Genomic DNA, 12,535 nt, shown 5'->3' on the forward strand with positions numbered 1-12,535 from the left:
CCCCTCTCCCATGTATGCTTATTTACAATAAGATACAAATAAAACAAAATAAAATATGAAACGAATACATGGAATGAAAGAAGCAATGATTAAATCAATAAAATAAATACATAAATCATGATATATTAAATACGTGAAGCAATGGAATAAATACATTGTCAAATAAATCATTTCATGAAATTGCATTACCAAATTTGTAAAAATGTGCTTTAAGTTTAACACAAAACCTATTTAATGGAAACTATTTAAAATAATTAATATAAGAAGTGAATGTGTATGAATAGAGGCGGGACTATCATCCCTGTATGATTAGAAACAGTTGGTGGCGGTATGTGCCTATGGTGCGGAATAATACGCCAAAAAATTCCAAAGAAGAAGAAGAAGAAGAAGCGAACGTGTAGAAGTGAAACACTGGTTTGAACCGTCGTCTCCGGTGCGTAGAAACCAATCACAACAAACCGGAATATTTCAGCGGCAAAAACAAACAGGAGGAATAAGCAATAACTCTGGATTACTATAAAATTCAACTTTCGGTAAGACACAAAGTTGTAAATGTATTACAAACGCTAATAGTCAAATATAATAGTAAAACAGGATGTGCTTGTTAAAACAACATGCCAAGATATTTTTACATTGCATGGTCAATGAATGGTAAATTGACAGCGGTAACTTATGTATTTAACATATTAATACAAATGAAATTCCTGATGAAATCCATCCTGACAATGACAGAAATGACCACTGGTGATCTGAAAGGATGTCTGAGAAAGCTGGAAGCGTCTCTCCGTTCTCTAAAGTATCTCAGAGAGGTGGACTATCAAAGGTATGAAATATTGATGCATGTTAAAGGAAGAGTTCAACCAAAAATAACAATTCTCTCCTTATTTAATTAACTTGATGTTTCTGGAATCTAGAATAACTAACTATCTTCCGTGGAACACAGAGATATGGAGATGTCAGTCCCTAATATATATATATATATATATATTAGAGACTGATGTGTGTGTGTGTGTGTATGTATATATATATATATATATATATATATATGCACACACAATATTCATACATACAAACATGAACTTTGAACATGTCCTTTTTTTCATATGTTTCACTTTTTAAAAATGTAGAAATTCATCTGACTGGATTAAACCGTAATTCAATTCAGTTGCCAACTTATTCTACTCAGGGAAATTCAGGTGTTCAGGTGATCATTCTGCGCAAGACATTTTCCTAATTCATGTACATGCTCATGACTCTGATCATACCCATGTAAAAATGACTGGTAGTGAAAAATTTGCAGAGTGAGCATTTTATAAATATTAATTCTTATGCAGCATTCATGTTAGCACTCTAAAAGATAATTAAACAAGATCATTGCTTGCTCTAAATATTATTGTGAAGGAGTCTTATGACAGCCCTTTTATGTTTGGGTGACCTAGATGGGGAGAAGGAAGTATTGGCTGGGGTAGGTAAGGTTCAAGTGGTTGATCAGCTGTCAAAGAGACACCCTGAGGCAGCGGTGCCAAAACTCGGTCCTGGAGGGCCGGTGTCCTGCAGAGTTTAGCTCCAGCTTGCCTCAACACACCTGCCTGGAAGTTTCTAGTATGCCTAGTAAGAGCTTGATTAGCTGCTTCAGGTGTGTTTGATTAGGGTTGGAGCTAAACTCTGCAGGACGCCGGCCCTCCAGGACCGAGTTTGGGCACCCCTGCCCTGAGGTCTTCATTGTGGAAATGGGGAAAAAAGTGTGATATGGTGTTGTTCTTATATCCATGTCATGTAGGGGGACACACAACATCAGTTTAGCAGAATTAGTGAATCGAGTACCACTGATTGAAGTCTGGGTTTCTGCACAGCATCTTTGGCAGTGGTCCAAAATAGAATTCTGCTGCGTACATGGAAACATGCTTGACAAGAGGGTGCAGAATATAGGAAATGAAATTCAAAATGTTTACCTTGTATATCTTTGCTGTTTAAAGCAGGTTTTAGCCTCTATATATTTTCCTTGAACCTCAATTAAATGGTACCCCCACTAGTAAAATGTGACCACAGGAACAAATCCTAGATTTTTTTTAGATACAAATATCCTTCACTTCACAGGACTCAATCTAAGCTTTATGAATCCATAACTCTTCTGAATGACAGTCAATGGAGATGATATATGCAGGATGTAATTCATTAGACATCGATGTCCCCAATTCCACCCCCACTTTTTTTGGCCTAGGTTTTAAACATCTTGACTCGTATAAACATCCAAAATGGGGCTCTGCCAGTGTTTCATGTCCCATATTTTGTTTTGAAGTTTGAAAAGTTGAAGACTTGTCCGGAGCCTCTCCAGTGCTGAGATATTTTGTAAACAGGCTTTACAAAAACCAGCTCTGTTTCTCCACCAGGATCCCAAGCTGCACATCAGATGCTCAGTGAAGAGGTTTTGATGTGAGATCCATCAAACACAACATGCTTCTCGAAAAAGACAGATCCATTTGGCTTGTATGTGCTGGAGATGATCCAGAAAGATGACTTAATTTGTCTCCAGCACGACACTCAAAATAGCTTGCAGACAATTTAAGATGGTTATTTTGTGCTGGCATGTTATTAATAAATACATTTTATAATTGATTTAAAACCTTTATGCGGTGTTGATTTTGTGACACTTTTTAACGAGAGGTTTGTCAGTACCAGTGCTTCATAATTTGATGTTGTGTTTTACTCTTCCAGACTGGCTGTGGGAGATCCATCAGCTTGTCTTCCTATTGTGAGCTTTGCCTTCACGTCCTTTTCCCCCTCACTCACAGAGCACCTGGTTGATTATGGTGTGGAACTAACCGGAATGAATGATTTACGATTTATTGAGAATGTTTACAAGGTGAATTGCATTAACCATATATTATATTTTTTATTATGTAGCTTATTATGCATATGTTGTACAAATAGCCTTTTAACTGAACTCTGACTTAAATATTTGAACACAATTACAATTCATTTATTTGTTCATGCATTTCTTTTTCTTTTTCTTTTTTTGTTCTGCAGAATGCAAAAGAACGTATTTTAAAGAATATTGTAACCAAACAGTTTTGCTGTCCATTGACAAAAAGAAACACAGGAAAACATTGTTTCAAAATATCTTCTTTTATATCCCACAGAAAAAGAAATCAAGACTTAATGATGACAGAATTTTCATTTGTGAACTATGCCTTTAAAATATATTCATCCCATTCATGGCTTAGGCTTGGGGTTATTGGATAATTTTTATTTGAAATCAACAACAGATCTTTATTAGCATGCATCGTTTTGCACCCCCCTTTAATTTGATTTTTTTAAATTGTTTGCAGTTTCTTTCAAGATCTTGTGGTTTTAAGGAATTGGTTGATTTAAGTAAATCAAAGTGGTTGCAGTTGCTTTGTCTTATTCTCGAGGACAGAAAGTTCATTTTTCGAGGTCAAACAATACAGAGTTTAGAACTATGAATGAGTCATTGATAATGTTTTTCACTCCGCCTTTAATGAGGTGGATTTCTTTTTGAAAAAGCAATTTCACATGTAATGAAATTCACAAAGCCAGGCTTTGTGTTGCCTGTCCTAATAGCCTTATTTATTGGCACTGTCCCTGATCTGGAAGGGTTTTACCCCCACATCAGAAATGCAGGTCTCTCCAGAGCTCTGTGATTCACAGCATCATATTCTCTAGCAAAGCACTCAGATGTTCAACTGGCAGCTCTTCTCCACCAAGTCTTGAGTAATTACAATTGTCTGCTCACGTCTCTCTCCTGCAGTGAGAGAACAAAAAAAGGGGGCAGGCCTTCATGTTGGTCCAAGTCGTCTGATCTCAGATTAACTCAAAGCCGATTCTGTAGGTTTAGCCGTGGGACTGAAGCGCTGCTCTGTTTTTCAGCACTTCCTTCTGTTCATTGACCTTTCATGCAGTTCTAAAAGAGATCTGGCCTTCATCCCAGGATGATGTGCAGCTCACCATGAAATATTCTGGGGGGAATAAGTGGTCCCATCATGTTACCTTGAGGACCTTGTGGCATTTAGCAGGAAAGTGGTGTTTAGCAGTTTTGTCATATTTTTCCATTCGTCATTTTCCCTTTGCGCTACAGCTCACTGTTTACATCTGGCTTTTCCTTGTGATTAGTCTTGGTGGCTCCTCTGGAGTACCTCCTGAACCAGAAATTCTACAAATCCAATTTTTGTTTGCGATTTTAATCCACTTAGGGAAGCATTTCCTTCCATATTATTTTAATACATTAAACCCCACAAATAGTATTTCTGATTTATTTGTTGGTTTGTTTGTTGTATCTGCATTTTCATGTGAAAATCTCTTAAAATGTAGGTCTTGCGGGATGTTTTCAGCTATAAGCCACTGTTGACCAAACAGCAGTTCCTTCAGTTTGGCTTTGCTGAGAGGAAAGTCATCATTCTCTGTGATATCATTGGCCTTGTTCTCAACAAACACAAAGATCTCACTAAAGAAAGCAAGGTATTCCAAAGATTTAACCATGCAGGTTTTCTTATATAGAGATATGGTACCATTAAATAATTTCACTTATTGGCCAATATTTGAAAATTTTTATGTATATTTGATATGATCTATTATTAATTTATTTAATTTAATTGATATGATTTATTTTAGTTTTTGTGTGTTTTAGATATAATTATATTATATACTGTAATATCAGACATTTATTGGTTATTGGCCATAATGTAATAGGAAAATAATTTTCAGCTAATAAATTATATTATATTATATTGTGTTAGTAGAAACATTGTTTATTCTGTTTTCTTACAGCATGTCAGTAAGCCAAAGAGAAGGCCTCAGTTCAAGAGCTCCAGTAAAAATGAGATCCCTTCTGCTGAGAGTAACTCTCTGGGGTTAACTGACCTGACAGTAGGTGTTCATGTTTCGGACAATAAGCAAAATTGTTTTGATAATAATAATAATATTAATAATATTTATTATTATTATTACTATTATCAGTGTTTCTGTCCCTCTTAGGTACCTCAGAAGCAGCCACTGGTAGAAAGGCATCTTGGTAGCAGCTCAGTACCAGCTCAGATCAGATGCTCCTCAGAAGAGGAGCCACAGCAGGATGAGGAAACAGAAAAGGACTCGTCTCAGCCTGAAGATTCCATTGTGAGAATGCGCATCCTGCAACACACTTACACAGAGGGAGGTGCATGAGAATCAACTAGTCAAGCATACATTATGCACAAAGTAGTCTGCATTTATGGTTGAAAGAACGTGTGAAACACTACGAGAACCATTATTTGTGACAATTGTTGTGATTAAAACAAAATATAAGACATACACTGCTGTTATCTGCTGTACTGCTGTACTATCTTTTTAAATCCTTTTCACCCCAAATGGATTTGGGGGAATAAGTTGCTCATTTTTAATGTGTTAGAGAACTCAACTACAGACTAATTCAAAATGCCAATTCCTAGAACACAGAATCTTCTGCAAAGTTCTTGTTCAATCCAATGTAATGCACAGGCTGTCTTGTTAGGAGTGCGTTTTAGAGAGCCGGCTGAGGGGTGTAGAAGCAAGTCTTCTGGAGAGTGTTGGCAGACTGGAGCAGCGATTGGCCCTTATGGAACACAGGATTCATGCTCTGGAGAAAAGCTTTGCTGGCAAGATTATCATCAAAAGCAACCAGTGGGAGAACTTGGAGAGTCGCGTGCTGCTGCTGGAGACCAGGCTGGCACTGACCTCAGCACAGGTACAGGAGTTTAACATCTGTTTGGAACTGTACACTTTAATTTCTATTGCTATTGTGGCATAATGCTGCTTTCTCCCAAAACTCACTTTGATGATGAAGCTTGCATTACGTGATGAAAAGCAGTGACATTCTCCAGCGCAGATACACATGCACTAGCAAAGCTCTCACATGTGTTAGTTTCAAAAATGGGAAATTCGTTTGGAAAATACAGTATTTTAGGAAGACTGCAAACCACTTCTTTCAACAGGTCAAATGCCAGTATACAGCAACTGATGTGTTCAGGAAAGAGAATTTTTAAGTAATTCAACATCCTAACGGTTCATGAGCATGTTATTTTAGGATTTGTTTTAAAATGGCAAGCTGACATTGCAGAAGTAGTGAATATAAGATGAGTTAATGTGTTTTATGGTGCTTACAAAACAAAGTTTTCTCTACTACTATAGGGTCTAACTTCAGGAAATGATGTCTTTGGCACAGACAATGGTAGATTCAAAGAGGACACAGGTACTTGGCAACATTTTAGCTTTAAAATTTTAATAATTTAAAGAAACTATACATTCCTTAAATCTAAAATTGTTTGAATTTTCCATTTATATCTTTGTTAAAGTATCTGCAAGTGGCATTTCTACTGTGATTCATCCACCATCTGACATCAGTGATAATGGACACACTCCAGCCAGTTCTCCTCCGACAGCTCCCCAGGTGACTCCATCCATCCATCCATCCAATCACACCCATCCAATCACACCCATCCATCCATCCATCCATCCACCCACCCACCCATCCATCCATCCAATCACACCCATTCATCCATCCAATCACACCCATCCATCCATCCAATCACACCCATCCATCCATCCAATCACACCCATCCATCCATCCAATCACACCCATCCATCCATCCATCCATCCAATCACATCCATCCATCCAACCATCCATCCATCAAATTTTCAAGAGAAGTTTAATAACTGCTATATATTTTTTTCTTTCTGTTTCTTAGAATTTTAAAGAAAGGCTGGACAGAATAGTTTACATGTAAGTGTTATTTTTATATAAATAGTTTAGCATTTCTCTTGAAGGGTTGTGATTTGTGTGTGATAAAGAAAATTGTCAATTAGACACAGGACTGCACATCAATAAAAAAAATTTCTGTCCCATTTCAGGATGAAGGATACATCTAACATTCTGCAAAACATAGAATCGACTATGTAAATTTGATCACAGTCCAGAGAAACTTATTTTAAAGGAATAGAATTTCTGTCGTTATTTTCTCACCTCACCAAAATTAGTGCGACGAAGACTTTCTGATAAACAGACCAAAACGAATTCATTAAAAGTCTTGCCTAACACCGTAGGGTTATGGTATGGTGGCAACTGTATTTCGAATAAATCGGATGGAAACTTTGTATCAGTCGTCATTCGTTTTTTTGTGTCTCATGACGAAAAATCATTAGTGCCACATGTGGCACCATTTTTTATTGAGAGTTTTCAGAAGTGACAGGTTTTCACTGAAAAACTCCTAAATTTCTGTCTGTTTCTCATACAAAGGTGTTTATTATTATTATTATTATTATTAATAATAATATATATTTGTGTCAATTTTGTGAATTTTCATAGGAAAGAGCTTTGTGAAGGGTTCCTCTAAAAAAACAACAAAAAAAAGAAAAAAAAAAAGTAAAAGACCGTGAGGGTGAGAAAATGCTTTTTTGGGGGGGGATTGTGATTCTGTGTCTTGTCCTCTAGATGTCACTGCTACCCAAGTAAAACCTAATGGTAAATTAGTTCATGGCGCCCTCTGAAGTCAGTTTTCTGTATTGCACTCTGTCCTGAAAGCAGCATCAGTCCATTGCCACACAACAGTTGTTGCATTCACTTGAACATCAGATAAAATACAAATGTGTAATGACTGGATTATATCTTTGTGTATTAATAATAATGCCATGTATTTGTTATTGTTCTATTCTTTCTTTAGAACATGTTCTAAAATAGAGAAATAAATCTGAGTGTATGAAGTTTATTTTGAATTTCCTTCCTGACCTGTTGGGTTTGTAACTGGGATACCACAATCATTCCAAAACTCCCAAATGTTTTCCCCCCACTACTTAGTCACCATTTAGGTGCCATGCTGGGTTTAGTCAGGTGTATGTCGTTTTTCCACAATGTATATAAACATCGCGGCTCTGTGGCACTATTAAAACAGTGCTTTGTTTGTTTGAGCATCCTGAATAGTTTACGGCATAGGCTCAACCAATGACACGAGTTTTGGACGTGACTCTGTGTTCGGGGGCATGTTTGTGAAACTTATTTAATGATTATTTTCTGTTTGGTGATGTTAGTAGCACAGAAATACTTCACCTGAGAAACATTCTCTTGTTCTGATCCAGGGCCATTTTACCCCATATTTCCCTTTTACATGGAGTTAAATGTTGTACTTTAGGAGACAGTGATCACACAAAGGGAATGGCAGCAAATTTTCAATTTATGGGTCTGTGTTCGCAGAATTCAGGAATCTTTGACTCCTGATAGGACACACTTGCAATGTATTTTTTTTCATGTTATTAATATTTGTTAGTAATCTGAGCACATTTCTGAGGTCAGGTGACCTTTGGATGGTCTCTTGGTGTTGGGTGTCATTGTACAAGATATCACATTTATCAGATTTCAGTTTGTGTAAAAAAAAAAACCCCCAAAAAACTTGAAAGATCTGTCTTTGACCTAGCAATGTCTCAAAACAAGACATCAGAGGTCTGACTTGTTGGTCTCACAGGACAACTTTACCCTTCTCATATTTCTTTTTTTGTACAAGGCAATGATGAAAAGCTGCTTTTCATCAGTGGTCTTTCTCTCTGCAATTGACAGCACAGAGTGGGACACTGACCTCTGAACGTTCTTCCAGACATTCCCTTCAGTGCCCTATATACTGCAGACACTATGAGAATCACTCTGTTGAGATCAATTGGACACAAAGCAATCATGGAGAGGAAAAGAAAGGTCAGATGACCTTTGTAATTATGTTGAAGGAGAGTGTGTGCATGTGTTTGTGTGGTTGGTTAACGGAGCATGCTTGTGACTTTCTTGTATGTATGTATGTTTGGTGTGTGTATTGAATAGGAGTCAGAGGTGGGAGGGATGCTCTCACAGATTGTTTGGGAACTGATGTGTGTCTGTCTGAACAGCTGGAGCTCACTAAACTGAAGGGGCTGGACATTGTCTTCACTAGCCACAGGGTTTTGCTGATGCCTGCATATGAGTCACTGATGTGTTTTTATTATTATTAAAACAAATATATTAAAATGCAATGTTTGTAAATTGCAATTAATTTTTTTTTTAAATGTCACTAACAATTTCACAGAACGTTTAAAATGTGAAATTTCTGGGCTAAAATTCATCTTGAGATATATATAAATAAACTAAGAAAGTACTACGCAAGTACTTTGACCATTTATTTTTCTTACAGCTTAACTAAGCTGCTTTACTTTTTAATATCTGAAAAAGTTTAAAAACGTTTTGAATCCAAACATTTCCAAGAACTTGTCAGACAACTACATTAAAAGTTTTGTTCATGTTCATATATGTCATTGACTCCTATCCTGACCTTGCTACATAGCATCATAACTTGGGCCCCAGAAACCCCCTGCGGAATCAACAGGCCTCTGTCGGGCCAGATGTGAATAGAAAAGGCTTTAAAAAAAATAAATAAATAAATCTTTGCTTTGCTCTCCTTGTGACGGCATGCAGGTTTTCTCTGTATAGTCACATCTTGTGGGAGTAAATGTTACAGTTGTTTGTTTGTTTGTTTTATTTATTTATTATTCTTTTTCTTTTCTTTTTTTAATCAGTCCAACTAGAAACAACATAGTTTTTAATGGGTTTATACAACAAATGCTTTGAGAATGAAATAAATCTGGATTTGTCAGATTGAAAGAACCATGTAGTAGCAAGTTAATTAGATATACTAGAAATGAGAAATATATTATTTCAAATAAATTCAGTTCTTTTGAACTTTCTATTCATCAAAGAATCCTGAAGAAACCGTATCACAGTTTCCACAAAAATATTAAGTTGTTTTCAACATTGATAATAATAATATTTCTTGAGCAGCAAATCAGCATTTTAGAATGATTTTTCAAGGATCATGTGCTGAAGACTGGAGTAAGGGCTGCTGAAAGTTTTATTTTAATTTTGTTTTGTTATTTTTAGTTATTTCAAAATATGAGTTTACAGTCTTGGTGATCATAAGAGGCTTCTTTCAAAAACATTATAAAACCCAAACTTTTGTGAGACTAGAACAAATTATCTCTTTTTTTTTTATTTTTTTTTTTAAATTAGGCTCATCAAATCTCCATTCCATACCATCAACTTCTGCAGTCAGTTTGTTTGGGCTAAACTTTAGAGCACAGGTACACAGCACACCTATTTTGAAATCTGCTCAGCCATTTTGACATGAAGACTGACTTGAGTGAAAATAAAGTGTCTCACAACATTCAAGACAATTAGTCTTTTAAACTGGGAAGTTTGCTTTACTTTTAGACTGTAACTGGATAGTCTGGAGCTGGACCATGATGTAATGTGTTACAATGATGGTTCCTAGTTGAATAAGAGCATATTGCAATAATAATAATTGGACACAAAGCAATCATGGAGAGGAAAAGAAAGGTCAGATGACCTTTGTAATTATGTTGAAGGAGAGTGTGTGCATGTGTTTGTGTGGTTGGTTAACGGAGCATGCTTGTGACTTTCTTGTATGTATGTATGTTTGGTGTGTGTATTGAATAGGAGTCAGAGGTGGGAGGGATGCTCTCACAGATTGTTTGGGAACTGATGTGTGTCTGTCTGAACAGCTGGAGCTCACTAAACTGAAGGGGCTGGACATTGTCTTCACTAGCCACAGGGTTTTGCTGATGCCTGCATATGAGTCACTGATGTGTTTTTATTATTATTAAAACAAATATATTAAAATGCAATGTTTGTAAATTGCAATTAATTTTTTTTTTAAATGTCACTAACAATTTCACAGAACGTTTAAAATGTGAAATTTCTGGGCTAAAATTCATCTTGAGATATATATAAATAAACTAAGAAAGTACTACGCAAGTACTTTGACCATTTATTTTTCTTACAGCTTAACTAAGCTGCTTTACTTTTTAATATCTGAAAAAGTTTAAAAACGTTTTGAATCCAAACATTTCCAAGAACTTGTCAGACAACTACATTAAAAGTTTTGTTCATGTTCATATATGTCATTGACTCCTATCCTGACCTTGCTACATAGCATCATAACTTGGGCCCCAGAAACCCCCTGCGGAATCAACAGGCCTCTGTCGGGCCAGATGTGAATAGAAAAGGCTTTAAAAAAAAAAATAAATAAATCTTTGCTTTGCTCTCCTTGTGACGGCATGCAGGTTTTCTCTGTATAGTCACATCTTGTGGGAGTAAATGTTACAGTTGTTTGTTTGTTTGTTTTATTTATTTATTATTCTTTTTCTTTTCTTTTTTTAATCAGTCCAACTAGAAACAACATAGTTTTTAATGGGTTTATACAACAAATGCTTTGAGAATGAAATAAATCTGGATTTGTCAGATTGAAAGAACCATGTAGTAGCAAGTTAATTAGATATACTAGAAATGAGAAATATATTATTTCAAATAAATTCAGTTCTTTTGAACTTTCTATTCATCAAAGAATCCTGAAGAAACCGTATCACAGTTTCCACAAAAATATTAAGTTGTTTTCAACATTGATAATAATAATATTTCTTGAGCAGCAAATCAGCATTTTAGAATGATTTTTCAAGGATCATGTGCTGAAGACTGGAGTAAGGGCTGCTGAAAGTTTTATTTTAATTTTGTTTTGTTATTTTTAGTTATTTCAAAATATGAGTTTACAGTCTTGGTGATCATAAGAGGCTTCTTTCAAAAACATTATAAAACCCAAACTTTTGTGAGACTAGAACAAATTATCTCTTTTTTTTTTATTTTTTTTTTTAAATTAGGCTCATCAAATCTCCATTCCATACCATCAACTTCTGCAGTCAGTTTGTTTGGGCTAAACTTTAGAGCACAGGTACACAGCACACCTATTTTGAAATCTGCTCAGCCATTTTGACATGAAGACTGACTTGAGTGAAAATAAAGTGTCTCACAACATTCAAGACAATTAGTCTTTTAAACTGGGAAGTTTGCTTTACTTTTAGACTGTAACTGGATAGTTTGGAGCTGGACCATGATGTAATGTGTTACAATGATGGTTCCTAGTTGAATAAGAGCATATTGCAATAATAATCCTGCTCAGGTCTTTATTTAAAAAAAGAAAAAAAAAAGAAAAGAAAGAATGAATGAAAGATGAGAACAGGGTTCCATTCATTACGAATGTGTCATTTTGTTGATTGGCCATTGAACGCACGGCTCTTTTGCTCTCCAGTGCTGCTGTAATCCCCTACTCTCATTAATCATTGTCCTGAAAGAGGGGTGGGGGAAATGAGAGAAACGACTCAGTGAAGTGGGTGAGAGGGAACACTTCTTGCATTCCTCCTCTTTCTTAAAGCGTGTATGTTTATGCAAGCTCCCCTCATTCCATTCCACCAGCCTCGCCATTCCAGATCTCTCCACATTAGGTTCATGCTCACTCCTAATTAGCAGGACCTCATGCATGTCTATGAACTCTTTACATTCCTGATTAGTTTGTCGCGGCCATGCAGGCATCTGCACCTCTTGAGCAGCACAAGGCTAATTGAGCTAATCACTCAAGTTAATGAGAGTATTTTTTAAGGTTGGAGGGCATAAGCAAATGAGATGAAGTGAGTGAGATGAGAAAGATA

General features: G+C 36.1%; 1 protein-coding gene across 3 annotated transcripts in view; it reads left to right on the forward strand.

Moving 5' to 3' along the window:
- Positions 1-7,125, forward strand: part of LOC107558780 (centrosomal protein of 44 kDa-like) — a 7,543-nt gene extending 418 nt beyond the window's left edge. Inside the window, exons 1-12 of one of the 3 annotated variants that reach the window (XM_016242459.1) lie at positions 325-533; positions 733-823; positions 2,716-2,863; positions 4,330-4,476; positions 4,786-4,884; positions 4,993-5,130; positions 5,504-5,716; positions 6,160-6,220; positions 6,324-6,333; positions 6,364-6,418; positions 6,718-6,752; positions 6,881-7,125. In XM_016242459.1, the coding sequence (XP_016097945.1) occupies positions 735-823; positions 2,716-2,863; positions 4,330-4,476; positions 4,786-4,884; positions 4,993-5,130; positions 5,504-5,716; positions 6,160-6,220; positions 6,324-6,333; positions 6,364-6,418; positions 6,718-6,752; positions 6,881-6,929 (1,044 nt within the window). In that variant the 5' untranslated portion in view covers positions 325-533; positions 733-734 and the 3' untranslated portion in view covers positions 6,930-7,125. Of the gene's footprint in view, positions 1-324; positions 534-732; positions 824-2,715; positions 2,864-4,329; positions 4,477-4,785; positions 4,885-4,992; positions 5,131-5,503; positions 5,717-6,159; positions 6,221-6,323; positions 6,419-6,717; positions 6,753-6,880 lie in introns of those variants that run through there. The other 2 variants (XM_016242458.1, XM_016242460.1) reach the window with 2 other exon arrangements.
- Positions 7,126-12,535: the final 5,410 nt, after the last annotated feature.

Source organism: Sinocyclocheilus grahami, unplaced genomic scaffold, assembly GCF_001515645.1.
Source record: "Sinocyclocheilus grahami isolate Dianchi unplaced genomic scaffold, SAMN03320097.WGS_v1.1 scaffold659.1, whole genome shotgun sequence".
NCBI lineage: Eukaryota > Metazoa > Chordata > Actinopteri > Cypriniformes > Cyprinidae > Sinocyclocheilus > Sinocyclocheilus grahami.